This window comes from Rana temporaria, chromosome 5, assembly GCF_905171775.1.
Source record: "Rana temporaria chromosome 5, aRanTem1.1, whole genome shotgun sequence".
NCBI lineage: Eukaryota > Metazoa > Chordata > Amphibia > Anura > Ranidae > Rana > Rana temporaria.
In genome coordinates, this window is record NC_053493.1 from 278,782,648 (window position 1) to 278,802,390 (window position 19,743).

The window sequence follows — 19,743 nt, forward strand, 5'->3', positions numbered from 1 at the left end:
TGGGATATTTATTACAACAAAAAGTAAAAAATATTGCTTTTTTTCAATATTGTCGCTCTATTTTTGTTTATAGCGCAAAAAATAAAAACCGCAGAGGTGATCAAATACCCCCGGAAGAAAGCTCTATTTGTGGGGAAAAAAGGACGTCAATTTTGCTTGGGAGCCACATCCCACAACCGCAGTGCCGAATTGCAAAAAATGGCCCGGTCATTGGGCAGCCAATTCTTCCAGGGATGAAGTGGTTACCAGAAGTAAATGCAAGTCGCAATGAAATCACAGAAAATAGTGCAGGAACCTCTTTCGTCTTGAGTCACAACGGTTTGAACGGTTCCATTGCTGCAAATAGGGTGCAACTTGTCATGCGATTTTGAAATGTCAAATTACATGCCAAATCGCATTGGTGTGAACCAGGGCTAACATTATTTAACAGAACTGAACTGCATTGACATATATTTATATATACTACAACACTATATAGCACTGGCATACAAACAGGTCATGTTTTCATGAAACGGCTGTTGTAATTACTAAGGCAGTGAAACTGATCAAATAATCTGTGCAAAATAATAAAAAAAGCCTGAAAACATGACCTGTTGGTGCACCTTGAGGACTAGAATTGAGAACCACTGGTATATAAAGACAGTTCTAACGTGCTATATAGTCCCAGTTTTATCTGACTGGCCAGTGATTAATGGAAAAAACATTGACCAACACATTTTGGGACCTTAGAAAACACAGTAGTTCTCAGCAGAAAAGAAATTAATTTACCAGGCCCAGAACACCCTCTTCTGAATTGCATTCAGTAATACGTGCATGCAACCTGACTGGCCATTAAAGGGGATGAGCGCTCACCGTCCTGACCCATACCACGCCACATGCTCTTCATTTATCGGTTCAAGCATAAAGTGACTCTCTTCGATCTTGATCTTTGAAAAATGCATGGACAAAAGAATAGAAATCGGTTTACACTACAGCAAGCATTGTGTTGCAATGATATCGTATATGCTATATATTTTTTATTTTTTATTTGTGATATTATTTTTCCCACAAAAGCATAGTTATCCTCTCAGCTTTAACTATGGAAACACATAACATTTCATGTCAGTAAAATCTTGCCAACTAAATATAATTTCCAATTATCCGGCAGCCCCAAAAACATCGCTAAAATTTGGGGTCCTAACCCAGAGATTGTGCAGCTATGGTTGGGAGAATCTGCTAATTAATACACAGTGTATTAAATACTTTTTTAAGTGTTAACAACTGTTGGAGAGCCATTATTGTTACAGTTCTGGCTAATTATCTCAGTTCTTGTAACGGCATTTTCTGGTACATTATGCTTTTATTGTTTATTTATTCATTTGCAGTATTTGCAATAATTGGAATGCTACAGCAAATGTAAATATATGCTTTGCATTAGTTTGCTAAAATGTGAAAACTTTTAACAATTATTGACTTCAGTGTGACAATTAAATGCAGTAAGAAATGCAGTTGATCTGTCTGATATGGACTTATGCACCCGTGTTTCATCTATTCCAAGCTCCTTCCACCACGGGAAGAAATCACTTATATATCACTTATTAAAGCTGCCCATACATGGGTCAATTTTTTATTCAGCCAGCCAGCTGAACAAAAAAAACCTGAACTGATTCCCCCATCCAGACATTTGGTGCGGACATAGGAATCCTGACTGCAGTGTCACTGTATTCTGACAGTGGAGAGATTCCCCCCCCCCCCCCCCGCTTTCAGAAAACACAGATCAGTGCTTCAGACTGTTGGCTGCATTGCTGATCGAACTGACATTTTCCAGCAGTCCTTTCATGATAGCTCGACCAATTCCTACTGAACTGGCCTAATTTACATCCATGTATGGCCAACATTACTTACAACATATGTAGGGTATGACAATATAGGGTTGATATACACTACATTAAAATAGCTTAGGCTTTTTTTGTTCACAAATGGGCAATATGTTTTGCTCTAAAATGTACAGTATTTATATAGTAAATTAACATACTACTGCAAGGCTTGGGCAATGGACACAGTAACATCAGATGTAATTCTGTGAATGCAGCAAATAAAGGTTTACAGTCAGCAAAATGGGTTCTTTATAGTAAGATTGGACTGTCAAGCTTGGCCAACTGCTTAGATCTCATGGGCGCAATTATCACTTCTATGCTGATGACATCCAGATATATATCCACACTAAACCTGACTCTACTTTGGCTGGTTCTCTCTAACTTTCTTTGTGATATAAAAACTTGGATGGCCCATGATTTCCTTCTATTGAACTGTGCCTAGGCTGAAGTCATGCTTATTGGCACCCCCATCAATATGTAAGGCCAGTACTAATAGCTTACCTATAGATGGCACTGTACTTGAGCTTCAGTCTAAATTGAAAAATCTTGATGGATGTGTAGGACTGGATGAATGATTCCAGATCAGTAGTGATACATTCTTCAACGTGATACACACCAGTATAATACCCGCCACCAATAGTGCAGAGGCTTACCGGATAAATTGAACCCTAATGAGCCTACGCCCAGAGGGTCAATATAGCTGAATGTATATAAAGGTTGTGATGATACAGGACCAAATCTTCATACGACCAAACCCAAAAGAGATGTCTAGTGCTTGAAGATGGTAGCTCCCAAATGGTCAAACCATAAGGCCAATGTATAAAGGAAGGGTAAAACAGAAGAAGCACATAGCATAATACCATAGGCACTGAGCTTTTAATAATGGTTAGAAACACATGGAAGTGGAAGAAATTAACATATCGATCAATATGTGCGTGGCAGCAGTGGAGTCAACCGACGTGTTTCACAAAAACTTGCTTCGTCTGGGGTATGCCTCCACTGATGCCGCTCTCTCCTAAATGTACAAACTGACCCTAAACACAGGAACACCCCCGGGGGCTCGTCCAATCAGAAATTACTTCCAGGTCAGCAGTCCAAATGGACAAAAAATATATATATATATGTTTCCCCGATGGAAATAACCCACTTGGTATGAACACAAAAGCGGGGGAATAAATAAAGGTGTTTAACTATATTAAAAATATTGAAAAATAGCCAAAATAGTGATCTGGAATCATTCATCTAGTCCTACACATCCATCAAGTTTTTTTCACCATTCAAAATTTTGGACTATATTTACTTTATTTGTCCTTTTTTTTCTGTTTACACATCTGTCATTGGACTTATTTGACTACCAGCGCTACTTATTGTATGTTTTTTCTGTTATCCACCTTTGTTCACTGGTTTTTGTAGCTGCTTACTTATCAGATAGCGCGGATTTATAAACTGAAAAATCTAGGGGTGATAATTGGTGCCAATTTAACCTTTGATTCACATGTACAAATTGTTTTTTCCACTTAAGAAACATTGCTCGGCTGCATCCTATGCTATCATACACTGTAGCTGAAAAGCTGATCGACACAATTGTGTTAACCCGACTTGACTACTGCAATGCTGTACTCACTGGTGTATCTAAATCCACTATTAAATTACTACAATATGTACAAAATTGTGCATCTAGAATCCTGACTAGGTCTGGTACAACTTTTTATATTACTCCTATCCTGGAGTCCTTTCACTGGCTTCCGGTCAGGTTTCGTATAGACTTTCGCATCCTCTTCTTTACCTATAAGGCTCTTCATGGCTTGGCACCCCGCTATCTCTCTGAATTTTTATCAACATACTCCTCCACTCCACTCCTCAAATTCTGGTCATCTATGTGTCACCTCTACTCACCTACACTCAATGAGAGACAGAGCTTTCTCCTGCTGTACCCCAAAACTATGGAATGTACTAACAAAGAACATCAGAGGGTCATCTTATCTAAACTCATTCAAATCAAATCTAAACACTTTTTCTTTAGACAAGCGTTCATGTAATTGTCCTTTTTTTCCTTTATGTTATTCTGTGTATTCTTTGTGTTTTCCTTGTAAAGGGATTTGAGAATCTACCTTTAAAGGAAATATATAATATAATGTTTATTTTTATTATATTATACACAAAAAGGGGGGGATAAGTTGCGCTGATGTAGTGAGAATTGAAAAAATAATATTCAATATTGACAAGACCAGGCAATAAAAGTCCATAGAAAGTCCTCAAAATTGCGTGGAATATATATCGTGAAAAAATAAATAAACAATGCAGTGAAGCTAGATGTAACCACCACCGATAAAATTAATTAGGATGTGTGCTTACCAGAAGGCAAGCAAAATAAGCTTGCGGCTGAACCCCAGCCAGGGCCTTTAACATGGAACTGCTGTCAACATCAGGGGTGAGAATCCTCCCAATTGATGAAGTGGTATGGAAATCCCAAGGAAAAAAAACTCACATAGTGATGTACCGAATTACACTGAGAGTTAACCATATGATAGCACACTGGAAGGAGAGAACCACCACCGATAGCAAACACCGTAAAAATGATGCGCTTACCAGACAGATAAGTTTAGCTGGCTTGCGGCTGAACCCCAGCCAGGGCCTTTAACGAAACTATCTCCAACCTCACAGGTTCAAGGCTCCCCCAGTTTCCACGGCAACAGTTAACCACCGGAAAAATGAAATGAACCCAACAATAGTGATGTACCGTAAAGGAAGTATGGTTTAATGAATAAAAATAACACTTACAAAAAGTCAAACGTTAAAAAGTGAGCCGGCCGGCTTGTATGATCACCTGTCCTCGTGGACTGTAACGCTACGCGTCAGAGCGTCTCCTATATTATACATGTCTTAACATATGAGTTGCAAACTTTGTCACTGTTAAAATTATTAATTGGATTTAACCCTTTGTTTAAGACACACAATCATACAGTTTGGTTAGGTTTTGAACAAAGGAATGAGCCGTTTCTTTTTCCTCTATTACTACAATACTGACAAGAGTCTCACTAAGTGGTCCACATTGTCGTCTGCTAGACCTTGTTAGAATCTGTAAAAGTTGAACTTGGTAGACCTGTGTTTATTATCAACACGGCTAAATAGGAAAGTTATAGAAAGACTGTAGCCTTATTAAAATAATCAAACAAAACAATATATTCTGCTATCCATGACTATCTTTGGTTCCTATTAGACAGCTGTTGAGTTGGAATATTGCAGATGCTTTAAAGGGTAACAGTTCCGTGTATTTTCAGTCATTATGTCATGTTTACCCAAAATCAAAGTAAAATTCGTTTTTTGCATCTTCACTAGGTTCTTTCATTTTTTGCTATGTAGAAATTATCATATTAGTCACCACAGACAGGGTAGATAAGCTAGTGCAATGATTCTGCTTAACTGCCAAACAGCTTTTAAGGAAAATATAACTAATAGTGCCAATACATGTACCTACACAATTTTGCGATAACGTCAACTAGTCATTCACTGACTCACAACTTGTAGTGTCTAATATAGACCCAAAGTTAAATCTATATTGTGGGAACAAAAATGTAAGAAGGCTTACACAAGTTTACATTGTTTAGATGTATGAACCATGAACTATTTTATTACTTTACAATAGCTAAAAATGCCCTATACAAAAAAATAAACGAAACAAAAAAAACACGCTAAATAAAATATACAGCAGGGCCTGCATGTATACAAAATCAATGATCCGATAAATATAGATTAGCCATGGAGAAAGTAGACAGAACCGTCTCTATAATGCATATATTTGGTTAATTGAATGTCACAATGTTTACATATAAACCAGACTTCTTGCCTGTACGTGCCATTCATGTGACACCTGTGTGGAATACTGCAGCCCAAAATTGTAAACATGCACTTGATAATCAACTAGGGGGGTTTTATCCTTGCTTTAGAAAAATAATGGCACTTATATTATGCCTTGTATGTGACACCCCAAACCTCCTTTGTTGGGGTCTCACAGTTGCGTTCTTGACTCCTCATCTTTTCTTTTCTTTTCTTTTCTTTTCTTTGCACCACCATAAGAAGCCACTTCCTATGGCAGAGCATGTGTAGGCTCACTTGCAAGCTGGGCTGTGTGCATCCATAGACAAACACAGCGTGGCTCAGCCCCACATCCCACTCTCTGCTTACAGGATTTGATTGACAGTAGCAGAAGACATGGCCTCTCTGGTCTGTGGATGACGCGCACACCACTGGATAGGACTTAGGTAGGTATTTGGGGGGGTGGAGCATACAAATACTGGAACATTTTTTACCTTATTGCAGGAAATGCAAGGAAGGTAAAAATGTAATGCCTTTACAAACACTTGACATATTTAGCGAGCACAATATCTGCTATGTAATCCACTGAAATATTTTCGTCTTCTTAAGAAATAAAGTGGCAATTTTGTTGTATGCCTTGTGCATAGTAAAAGGTTCAAGCAAGCCAAAATATTGTGCCATTAACTATTTCAACACCGGGCAAATTCTGACACTTCTCACATATATAAGATCCTACATTTTTTTTGCTAGAAAATTACTTAGAACCCCCAAAAATTATATATATATATATATATATATATATATATATATATATATATATATATATATATTTAAGCAGAGTCCTTAGAGCAGCACTCTGCAGCCTCCCCATTACCAGGGACTGGCCCCCATGGAATACAGCTCCTCCAGGGAACAGGGGGGGTGGTTTTCAGCCCAATTATGCGCGCAACCCAGATCCACTGCACACAGAGCCCAAAGCAGTGCCTGCTATCCCCTGAGAAGCCAATATTTGGTGGCCTGTAGGGGGCCAGGCTACGTGATAGAGTATGGGTGAGTGAACTAGGCTTAAATTGTATTTGTGGCCACTTGTGTTGTCGCCTGGGCTTCACCGCTTGTTGGGTTGGCTGCGGTGTCTACCATACCACCATGGAAATGTTAATTAGTCTAAACTTGGATGTAAAGATTTATTCATCCCACGATGCTTTGAATGGTGAAAAATTTTGTTTATGTCACCTAAATGAGGTTTCTGGTGTGTAGTTAGGTCTGTTGGTGTTATATAGCGATGGAACTGCAGAATAAGGTGGGTCCTCCTTTATTTACATCTCTGGACCATTCAGCCGGCATGTCCTGAAATGGGGAGGAGTGAGCAGACACTGGTGGGCTCCTGGATAAAGCAGTTTCCTTCTGTTGCAGCTGCAAGACTGACACACTGCTTGGCAGATTGCCTGGAGTCAGGTTTTACTTTCAGTGGCAGATCTTTCAGACAAGGCTCTGCAGACATACGCTGACCCGACAAGAGGTGGAGCGCAGGCCACAATGCGAGTGGCTGCAAACACAAACCCCCCTGTCGCTTGGCATGATCCCTATCAGGTCAGATTGGTGCTGGTCCGTGGCCAGGGGGGTTGGAGAACTGTGCCCTAGAGAATAAAGTGTTGCAGTTTTTTATGTTACACAATATATGTGCAGCAGTTTTTCAAATGCAATTTGTATGGAAAAAATACACTTTAGTGAATTGTATTGCACAAACATACAATATAATACCCAATTGTTTAGTAAAATAGCTAACTAACATGTCATGCTTGGAAATTGTGCAAGCTCATGTAAGGGTGCCAATCATACAAAGGCAATGCTTTAAAAGGTCTTTATTTTATTTTAAAAACAAATGTTCACACTGTACCTTTACTTTTTTTTATTTATTGTATTGCTATCCGAAGGGATGAACAACATTCCTTGTGTTAGCATGGGCTGTGACAGGTCCTCTTTATGGAGAGATTTGTGATCTATTAGACTCTCCTGGTTTTGTACATTAGACCAAAACTGGAAGTGACAAAATCCCTGTTGCTTTTGGTTTCTGATGTCACACAATGGGAGGAACAAATTCAGTTCCTCTCACTGTGTCCCAGGAACTGGATGCCGCCAGTCAGATCCTATTCTTGATCACACGGGAGAGCTAGGTAAATGCGGCAACAGGGGGGAAGGTTGGAAGCCCCTTACGCCTGGAAAAGTAATCCATCGGCTTTTTAACCGCTCGGATTACCTTTACATTGAAGGGAATTGCTGGCCCTAAAAAATGATATCTCGATCATTGCTGCAGCTGCAGAAATGACTGAGATGTCACCCTTCTAATTTAGTGACGTACCAGTATATCACTGGTTGACAAGTGGTAAATATATAACAAAGTAGCAATACTGTCATATCTAGCAAGCAAAAATTGCAATTTCAATCCTAAACAATAGCAGCCAATGAATCACATGCACATTAAAAAGAAAAATAATTGTATCAGCATATAAAGGAGCTGTAGTATAAAACTACACATTCATATAGGCTAGACGATCTAAACAGTTAAATATCAGCTCCTCATAAGATGCTGAGCTATCCATATAGATAGCTTGCAACAATAAAATTGTAATTATCCATTTGCTGTTCAGCTGCTTATGCTGTATCTTTTATGCTAACCAATAGCAGTTGCAAAACATTTTTATCCTAAGCAATAATGGCAAATAAAGTTAATGTACATAGAGGAAACAAACAATAGAGTCTGCATTTAAAAGGGCCATAGTTAAAAGTTGCATATGCATGTAGGCTTGGCATTGGAGGTTTAAATAATTAGTCACTTGCTTTAATCAACACTTTGTGAAATGCTGAACCATGTGTATAGGTATTTGACCAGGAAGTTGCAATTATTCACTCAGCTCCAATTCTGTATCATTTACTCAAAGTAATGAAGCCCGCTTTTAAGCTTGTACATGAGTACAGTTCAAAGCAAGCCATACAGCATATATATTTGACAAAGGCCCAACAATAAATAACATCAAGGCATGATCTGTATCCCATAAAAGTCGATTACATTTCATATTGATTACCGGTATATGCCACTGTAATATCCTAATCTGATGTCCACAGAAGCACCAATTTACAAAGTTTCACAAATCCATCAGGTTTATAATACAAAATATGTGCAATGCACGTGCTGTAGTCTGTGCTGAACTTAATGATGTGTAAATATTCATAGGTCACACCAATGATTGCAGCAACCTTTTACCACCTTCTGATACAAATACTCTATGTGGTACAAGTGGATGGAGCAGTCACTGGGCAATAGAGTTGGGTGAATGATTCGGCCCGAGCATCAGTTTAGGCCGAACATTGGCTGAGCATTTTGCACCCTAATTGGGCAAGGCTTTGTTCAATCTGGGTACAATCTGGGTACAGTATAGGCTGGTTGTTAAGTAACAGGGACGGGAAGCCGGCTGCAGAGCCTTTAACAACCGATGAGTCATCATCTGTCAATGGGTTTCCCGGCTGACAGCTGGGTAAAGAAAATGGTGGTAAGGTACATAGGGGGCAGCTTCCAGGTTCTGATAAGAACCATTCCCACAGACCCCTACAACCACCGGCAACGGTTGTGGGGACAAGGCCCTGTTCCTCATTCACTTGAAGACAAGGTGCTTTGGAGGGGACCCTGTGCCATTTAAAAAAAAAAAGTTTTTAATAGTTTTGGCATGGGATTCCCCTTAAAATCCATACCAGACTCGAGGGTCCTGGTATGGACCCCACGTTGCTTTTTCCTTTATTTATTTTTTCAATAGCTAGTTGCTGGTAATTGCAACCACAAGTCATTTCAAATGTGATTTGACTGTTTCTTTTTTCTTTAGAAATGTAATTTTTACTGCAGCATGTTCTATATATGCTACAGTTGCGCCACTTTACAGGCAGATTAGGAAACCCCCCCCCCCCCCAGGTACTATATTTAATTCATTTAATTTAAGCATCATTAAAATCACTGCTGCTGAAAAAAATATTATTTAATTTTTTTTTTTTGCATTGATACATGTCCCCCATGGTAGTACCCAGACCCCCATACCCCTTTTATGGGCGGTTACCTGCATACAAGCCTTCAAAATGGGCACTTTTGATTTTTCAGACTTTAATGAGGTTCGCCATTCAGGTTAGAACTTTTCCGCTGTGCGGGAGTTCTTTTGTGAACCAGACAGGGGGGAGTTCGGCCCATCTCTACTGGGCAGTGGCGGCTGATGCTCAACATTTTTGGGGGGGCGCAAAAGAAAAAAAAACAATTGCAGCCTCACTGTGCCCATCAAATGTAGCCACTGTGCCCATCAAATGCAGCCACTGGGCCCATCAAAAGCAGTCACTGTGCCATCAATTGTCACCACTGTACCATGCCATCAAACTCAGCCACTGTGCCATGCCATCAAAAGCAGCCACTGTGCCATCAATTGTCACCACTGTGCCATGCCATCAAATGCAGCCACTGTGCCATGCCATCAAACGCAGCCACTGTACCATCAATTGTCACCACTGTGCCATGCCATAAAACACAGTCACTGTGCCATGCCATCAAACACAGCCACTGTGCCCTCAATTGTCACCACTGTGCCATGCCATCAAACGCAGCCACTGTGTCATGCTATCAAACGCAGCCACTGTGCCAATGTCACCACTGTGCCATGCCAAAAAAAGCATTGTGCCCATTGTCGCCACTGTGCCCATTGATGCCACTGTGCCCATTGTCGCCACTGTGCCCTGTATAATGCCCCCCCCCCCCCGCCTGGCACTTACCTTTCTGGGGGTCAGCCATCCTCTTTCCACGCCCTCGATGTCTTCTCCCGCCCTCGATGACGCTTCAGTCAATCAGGTTACCGGTAACCAGAACCGGTGAACCTGATTGGCTGAGATGCCTGTCAGTCTTATCTAAGGAACGCACCACCCGTACGTCCCTTAGATAAGTTTCCGGGAGCCGAGGGCTGTACTCGGAAAGCCTATCAGAGCCGCTGGCTACGATAGGCACTTCCACACAGCCAAGCAGCTGCCGTTATTCAGGTGGCCGGCGCTCACCTTCCGGCCATCTGAATAGTCGGCGGCAGCGGCCGGCAACAATAACATAGATTCATGCAATGCATGAATCTATGTTATTGTAATCAGTGGCGGTGTGAGAGCCAGAGGGGGCGGCGCTCCAGCGCCCTCTATAGACGCACCACCACTGTAACTGGGCAATAAAGGGGCCTATTCTGTAAAACACATGATATACCTTGATGGGTTTTTTTTTGCGGCGTCTATGGAAGAAGAAGTTTGATATGAGTTTTGGAGAGACCCTAATGTGTTTTTATTTTGTTTGTTTTTTAATGTTGGGCTCTTCCTTTATATCCATAACAGACCAAGGATACATGTTCTAGTATGTGTTTTGGGGAGGACCCCACAATCATTTTTTGTTTGTTTTGTCATTGCTGCTTGCTGTATGCCGTACTATGAAAAAAAGTGACAGTTTAGAAAGAAATATATATATATATAAATATATATATATATATATATATATATATATATATATTTGCCAGTAATTTACGTTTCCCTGTCAGCTTCTTTTTTTTTGTAAAATACAGCATGGGGCACTGGTATGTATTTTTGAGGTCCTTCATAAAGCTTTTTACAAAGAAAACTAAGCTGGCAGGGATGTGTTAATACTTTACATTACTTTAAGGCTAGGTTCACACTGTTACAAAAAATGCTCCAACATTGGGAGTTCATGTCGCATGAGGTGTAAAAATCAATGTTTCCCTATGAGAGCCGTCTTAACTGGCCAGACACAAGTCGGTCCGACTTTGATCCTACTTCAGCCCATTCAATAACACTGAAGTCAGATCCAAGTTGGATCGCCGTCTTAACTGATTTGACTTTGGCATGTGACTTGTGCTCTGATGATCTTGAAGGGGAACCACACGCAAAAATAAAAAAATAAACTGCATAGGTTCCCCTTCTAAGACCATACCAGACCCTTCGTTCTGGCACTGATTTTAAGGTGAACCCCCACACGGAAAAAACTGCGTGGGGTCCCCCCTAAATCCATACCAGACCCTAATCCAAGCACACAGCCCGGCAGGTCAGAAAAAGGGGTGGGGAAGAGTGAGTGCCAGCTCTCCTGAACCGTACCAGGCTGCATTTCCTCAACATGGAGGGGTTGATGCTTTGGCGCCCTCCACCCAAAAGCACCGTGCCTCGTGTTGATGGGGACAAGGGCTTCCTTCCGACAACCCTGGCCATTGATTGTCAGGTTCTGCGGTCAGGGGGCTTATTGGAATCTGGAAACCCCCTTTAATAAGGGGGCCCCCAGATCCCAGCTCCCCACCCTATGTGAATGAGTATCGGATACATTGTACCCCTAACCCATTCACCTAAAATAAAAGTGTCAAAAATAACACACAATACACAGGTTTTTAAAGTTATGTATTAAGGCAGGGAAATATTAAGGCATCTAACATATATAAATATGTAATTTCATATAACTCTTGTTTTATTGCTGATTATGATTTTTTGGTTTGGTTTTATTGCTTTACTTTAAATGACCCATTCATGTTCAGAAAAATATATTTTTTTGCTAGTGTGTCATATCAGGTATATCAGTCTATATTGTTTATGGACCATTGCCAATACTGCTTTATAAATTGTGGATATTTCAATATCTTCTAGACATGTGCACACTGAAATACCGTATTTATCGCGGTATAACGCGCTCCTGCGTATACCGCGCACCCCCAAAGTGACCCCCAATCCTGTGGAAAAAAAGTTATTTTTGTACTTACAGTTTTGGTGTCTTGCGCGGCGTCCATCGGCGGCCTCGTCGGGTCCGGCGTCCTTCTGCAGCTTCGGGTGTCCTCTTCGGCGGGTCCGGCGTCCTTCTGCGGCTTCGGGTGTCCTTCTGCGGCGGGTCCGGTGTCCTCTTCGGCGGGTCCGGCGTCCTCGCGGCGTCCTCGCGTCCTCCCCGCTCGTTTCCCACGCTGAGTTTTGAATACTGCGCCAGCATATACTGAGCGCAGTACACTCGGGCAGGCTCGGGCAGGCTCGGCAACTGTCGCGCTCACGTCCTGTACGTCCAGAACGTGACCGCGGAAGAAGCCGAGACTGGCCGACTATACCCGAGCGTATTGCGCTCGGTATATGTCGGCGCAGTATTCAAAACTCGGCGCGGGAAAGCGGGTATCGGCGTATATCGCGCACCCATGATTTTTCCCTGATTTTCAGGGCAAAAAAGTGCGCGATATACGCCGATAAATACGGTATTTTGTTTCGTAATTTAGTTTTTGTCCGAAAAATAAATTGATTTAGTTACTCCTGAAATTCGTTTTTATTTATTTAGTTTTTCGTTAAAAAAATGTATTAGTCTGAAAATCCAAATTAAGGTTGAATCTGTCATTGAAGGCTTATGGGGTCTGTTGAATTTTCCAAGAAGAAGAAAAAATAAAAATAAAAATTTGACAGAATCTTTAAAAAAAATATAAAAAAATTCAACTCTCTATGTTGAATCTTCATGTCTCTCTATGTCGAATCTTTTCTCTCTATGTAGAATAATATTGGACTAATAGAATTAAGATCGAATCTGTCATTGAAGGCTTAAGGTGTCTGTCGAATGTTCTAAGAAGAATAAAAAAAAAAGAAGATTAGACAGAATCTTAAAAAAAAAAATGTTGACTCTTCGTGTCTCTCTATGTCGAATCTTCATGTCTCTCTATTTCGAATCTTTTCTCTCTATGTCGAATCTTTTCTCTTTATGTCGACTCTTCTTCATGTCTCTATAATGTCGAATCTTTTCTCTCTATTTTGAATCTTTTCTCTTTATGTAGAATAATATTGGACTAATAGAGTTAAGGTTAGGCACATTCGACCGTAACTAAAACGAAAATAAAGCATTTGTTTATGTCGGATCTTTCGTTTTTCGTTTTCTGTGCTTTCGTTATCGTTTGTTAAAACGATAACGAAAATACCAGAAATTCGGAGGAAAATGCATTCGGACGAAAACTAATACACATGTCTAATATCTTCACTGACACACCACTAGTCCACAGAAATGCAATAGTCCTTTTTACGAGAAGAAGGCTGCGGTAAACCCCCAAAATACTCCCACAAACTTATAAGACATAGGGTAACAACTGCTAATAGGATGATTATTGTGGCAGAAACCCATTCTTTAATTCACTATTCTTCCTGTCAGAACAAGAAGCTAAGATTCCAAAGATTACATTTTTTGTGTCTAAACAACACAAAATGATCAGGTTTTTATTCTCTGGCTTACTAATATGTCATAGTGCTCCTAAACTAGGATTCACTATTGCTAAGTGGCACTACCAGATCTTTATTTATTTCTTGATGTTGCCTAACTTAATATATAAGTTGGCCATCCACATAAAAGAGATTTGTGGTCAATATCTTTTAAAAAAACAGCCAAGCTGGTTAAAACTAACAAATTACTCTTGCTTTTTTTCTTGCTGTAAAGTAGAAGCAAACCATTGATGTGTTCGTTAATTGGGGCTTGTAAAAAGCATTGTATAAAAATGTGAATATTGTTATATAAATTGTTATGTATGCATAATATTAGTTCCTTTTTTCCTAACTAGATCCAAAATGTTATGGAGTGAAAGCAAACTATTGATTAAATACTTAATTAAGGCCCATAGAAAACAGTATACAAATGTCAATCGTGTTATAATAACTGTTAGATATTCATAACATTTCAAGTTTTTCTTTCCAACTAGATCCAGATTTTAAAGATCTTGGAGTTCTTAAACCTTTACCTGGTAAGTACACAATTTGCTTTTCAAGGTAATTGGTTTATGGGCATTTTATGGCAATTCCCCTCCTCCCCTTTCCTTTTTTCACCCCTTCTCTCCCTTCTTCTCCTCATCTAGCCTCTCCTCTACTCTCCCATCCTTTACTTCCCTTCCCTTTCTTTCTCTAATAGGACATTTTATTATATTTTTGCTTGAATTAAATTTAGTTTGTGAATTTGAAATGGGAGGACCAGAAGGAATAATAGAATCCATGCAGATTCTTAAAGAAGGAAAGGCGTCTGCAAATGAGGCAGTTGATTGTAAATGGTATATTCGGGCTCCACCAAAGTCTAAGGTGAGTTTTTTTTAAAGTATGGTATCACGGGTTATCACCAGAGGCCACAATGATTTTTTTCAGGCTTAACAAACCAATAAAACATGCTCCACTTCATAAATTCTTCCATTGTTTATCTTTCAAACAACATTGAGTAAAAAAAAATCCATTTGTCTACTGGTTGTTATGGACAAGCATATAATTTTTATTCAGAATAGTTTTCGTAAATGAGCACTTTCTTGACTAACAAAGTAAATGTAATATTAACCACTTAAGGACCCCTTCACGCCGATATACGTCGGCAGAAGGGCACGGCTCGTACCTGTACGTTGCCTTTAAGAGCCCAGCCGAGGGGTTGCGAGCGCGCCACTGGCGGCGGAATGCTCGCGACCCAGGCCGGAGCTCCGTGATCGCGCCCGCAGGACCCGATCGCCGCTGGTGCCCCGCGATCCATCACAGGAGTTGAAGAACTGGGAGAGGTGTGTGTAAATACACCTTCCCCGTTCTTCTGTGTGGCAGTGACACTGATCGTCTGTTCCCTGATATAGGGAACGACGATCAGTGATGTCACACCTACAGCCACGCCCCCCTACAGTAAGAATCACTCCCTTAGGGAACACTTAACCCCTTAGCGCCCCCTAGTGGTTAACCCCTTCACTGCCATTGTCATTTTCACAGTAATCAGTGCATTTTTAAAGCACATTTCGCTGTGAAAATGACAACGGTCCCAAAAATGTGTCAAAAGTGTCCGATGTGTCCGCCATAATTTTTCAGTCATGAAAAAAATCACTGATCGCCGCTATTACTAGTAAAAAAAAAAATTCTTAATAAAAATGCCATAAAACTATCCCCTATTTTGTAAACACTATACATTTTGCGCATACCAATCGATAAATGCGATTTTTTTTTGGTAGAAGAATACGTATCGGCCTAAACTGAGGAAAAAAAAATTATATCTTTTTTGGGGATATTTATTATAGCAAAAAGTTAAAAATATTTAAAAACCGTAGAGGTGAACAAATACCACCAAAAAAAAGCTCTATTTGTGGGGAAAAAAGGACGCCAATTTTGTTTGGGAGTCACGTCGCAGGACCGCGCAATTGTCAGTTAAAGCGATGCAGTGCCGAATCGCAAAAAGGGGCAAGGTCCTTAACCTACATAATGGTCCGGGTCTTAAGTGGTTAAATAAAGAAATCTAAAAATGAAAAGCATAATTACACACTGTACTGAATATACATTGGTCTAACAAAAAGTATCTACAGTACGTGGCTAGATTATTTTAAAGGCTTCTGTTTTTAATGTAAAAGATAAGCAAGAGTGTTTACCTCTTGGGTGAGTTAAAACCCTGCACGTCCCATCTTTGAACAGCTATTACATTTAAAGAATCTTCTGTATCTTACAGCCTTCAAGGTGTGTTGGATGCCTGGTCCCCCACTGCATGCTGTGTTTTTTTCTGATAGCTGCTACATAGTGACCAGTTGATGGAACCACCTATGCAGTGGGTACAAGACATCTAACATACACATGAGTGTGATAGATGCAGAAGATTCCCTGGGTACGGTAGCTCTTCCAGAGTGTGAAGATTAGGGAGACCATCTGCTGGAGAGTGTTCATTTGCTAGAGACATTTAAAAAAAAAATCCTATTGACAGGTCATTAAGTTAGGACAAGTGTGCAGATCAGGAAGGTCCCTCTCCTGCATTTTTTAATCAAATCAGTGACTTAAAAAATTGAACCAAAGGGTTCAATACAACAGCAGTAATATCTCTAATGTTTCTTTGCAGATTATTTTACTTCAAAAGCACATCTCTAGTCAAAATGTATTTTCTTACAAGGGAACTTTATTTTAAATTGAGCAGCACGTTCACTTTTATAATCTGTGTCACTTCAAAGGCATGATCAACTTTACTGCACTGGCCCATGAATACCATTTTATTATATATAAAACCTAACTTTCCAAGCATTCCTTCTCCAGTAAAGAGCTCAATTTATATTTGGCTACTTACAGGCAGTGGGATAGCACTATAAGTGTCATAATGCTCAAATGTAGAAGTAAATTTAATTCTGTGATTTTAAGATGATATTTGTGGCCTACATATTTAATTAAATAACATTTATCTGTGCTAATTCTAAGAAAGACATTTGGAGATGTTCTTGGGAAACATTTCTCCTGCAAGTATTAAACACCCACTATTCATAAATAATGGAAGGATTGTGCAGTTTAATAAATGGTTTGCTTTGAATAGATGATAATTGGAGTACTTACTGATTGAATTCTGAATGCTCAATCAATGTGTAATAACCATGATGCACTCCTAAAATGTACTTTATTTTCAGATATACTTAAGATTTTTGGACTATGAAATGCAAAATTCAAACGAATGTAAAAGGAACTTTGTTGCTGTTTATGATGGGAGCAGTTCAGTGGAAGATTTAAAAGCTAAATTCTGCAGCACAGTTGCTAACGATGTGATGCTGCGCACAGGACTTGGAGTAGTCCGCATGTGGGCAGACGAAGGCAGCCGTACCAGTCGTTTCCAGATGCTCTTCACATCTTTCCAAGAACGTAAGGGAAACTTTTCTTTATGATTATCTCATGAATCGTAATAGTTGGTTTTTTTTTAGTAATGTTTGGAACATCAAGATGATAAGAAATTTCTTTAGTCTAAATTAAATGAAGCAAATCTTTTAACTCCTCTATGTAGAGTATGTCCTCCTGTTGTGCCACCCCCAAGTGGCCACGTGTTCAATTTCACCTACTTTAGCCATATGACATAATTGTTTGCTTTTTCTGTATAGTTCATATAGCTGAACTACAAAACAAAATAAATCTGTGCTATCTGATGGGTGAGCAGCTACAAAAACCAGTGAACAAAGGCAAGATAACAAACAAAACATACAAATTGTAGCGCTAGGTGATGATATGATAATGTTATAAACACTAAATGTCTATATCAAAAAAACACCAAGTGACAGATGTGTAAAACAAAAAAAAGGGACTGATTCATATAAGAAAAAAGAGTCCAAATAATAAATGGTGAGAAAACTTGATTGATGTATAGGACTAGGTAAATAATCCCAGATCAACAGTGATTTACACTTGAACGCGATGCACACCTGTGGAATACCCGCCACCAATATTGCAGAGGCTTACCAGATTGATTGAACCCTAATGAGCCTACGCCCAGAGGGTCAACAAAGCTGAGTGTATACAATGGATGTAACAGTGTAGGACCAGATCTTCATACGGCAAGAAACAGCAAATCCACCAATCGAAAGGGAGCTGTCTATTACTTGAAGATGGTAACCCCCAAACGGTCAAACCATAAACCCGATGTGTTGGAGAGGAGTAAAACAGAATAAACACATAGCGTAATACCGTAAGCAATGAGCATTTAATAACGATTAGAAACACATACATGGAAGTGGAAGAAATTATAATTTTGATCAAAAATGTGCGTGGCAGCAGTGGAGTCACCTGATGCGTTTCACAAAAACTTGCTTCGTCTGGGGGGTGCTGTTTCTTGCCGTATGAAGATCTGGTCCTACACTGTTACATCCATTGTATACACTCAGCTTTGTTGACCCTCTGGGCATAGGCTCATTAGGGTTCAATAAATCTGGTAAGCCTCTGCAATATTGGTGGCGGGTATTCCACAAGTGTGCATCATGTTCAAGTGTAAATCACTGTTGATCTGGGATTATTTACCTAGTCCTATACATCAATCAAGTTTTTTCACCATTTATTATTTGCACTCTTTTTTCTTATATGAATCAGTCCCTTTTTTTGTTTTACACATCTTGTCACTTGGTGTTTTTTTGATATAGACATTTAGTGTTTATAACATTATCATATCATCACCTAGCACTACAATGTGTATGTTTCATTTAGCTGAACTAAACATGAAGTTTCAATATTGTTAAAAGTTATAAGTCTGTTAGCAGTCTTGCTACTTGATTTGTTGAAATAAGCTTTTTCAAATGCAGCCAACTGACTGGAGTCGGACCACTTGGCCTTCAGGAGAAAGACTAAAACCCATCTCTTCTGAGGTCAAGGGATTCCTTACCCATGAAATGGATACAGCGCCCAGAGGCGATTCAGTTCGCATGTGTTGCGCTTTACAAGTTTCTCACTCACCCACACTCACTCACTTAATTATGATTCCTCTTAAGCCTCGTACACACGATAGGTTAACCAGAGGACAACGGTCTGAAGGACCGTTTTCATCGGTCAAAACCGATCTTGTGTGGGCCCCATAGGTTTTTTAACCATAGGTTAAAAAAAAGCCAACTTGCTTTAAAATTAACCTATGGATTGGTAACCAATAGGTCAACACCGATCGTTAGTAGGCACAACCATCGGTTAAAAACCCACGCATGCTCAGAATCAAGTGGACGCATGCTTGGAAGCATTGAACTTCGTTTTTTTTCAGCACGTCGTTGTGTTTTACATCACCGCGTTCTGACACGATCGGTTATTTAACCTATGGTGTGTAGGCGTGATGGATCATCAGTCAGCTTCATCGGTTAACCTATGACAGCGGTCCTTCAGACCGTTGTCCTCTGGTTAACCTATCGTGTGTAAAAGGCTTTAGACTTTAGCCTTCTAGGCAGGTTTGAATAGTAATGGGATTCGTATCCTAGTATAACTTATCAGGATAGTAAAAAAGGAATGTGTTATATCGAGACGTCTGAAGCAAATTACATCTGTTGAGGTCATAGGTGTTAGCTTGTCCAGAAAAACAATAGAACAAGAGTAACAGTTGGGCAAAATCCAACTATGTTGATTCATATTTTCCTCTGTCATGCCTGCCCAGAAAAACTTAGCCATGGCTGAAGAGCACCTAAAAAAACAATATTAGTGCATTATGTATGTACATTCAGTATATAGGCACTATATTCAAATGTACAGTACATACAATCCTTACCAGAAGAACTACACTGGCTAAAAAGATAATTCA

General features: G+C 39.8%; 1 protein-coding gene across 2 annotated transcripts in view; it reads left to right on the plus strand.

Moving 5' to 3' along the window:
* NETO1 (neuropilin and tolloid like 1) overlaps window positions 1-19,743 on the plus strand; it is a 187,450-nt gene that overhangs the window by 115,529 nt on the left and 52,178 nt on the right. For both annotated transcript variants that reach the window (XM_040353897.1, XM_040353898.1), the window contains exons 5-7: window positions 14,435-14,476; window positions 14,677-14,804; window positions 17,120-17,348. In XM_040353897.1, coding sequence (XP_040209831.1) covers window positions 14,435-14,476; window positions 14,677-14,804; window positions 17,120-17,348 — 399 coding nt within the window. The remainder of the gene's footprint in view (window positions 1-14,434; window positions 14,477-14,676; window positions 14,805-17,119; window positions 17,349-19,743) is intronic.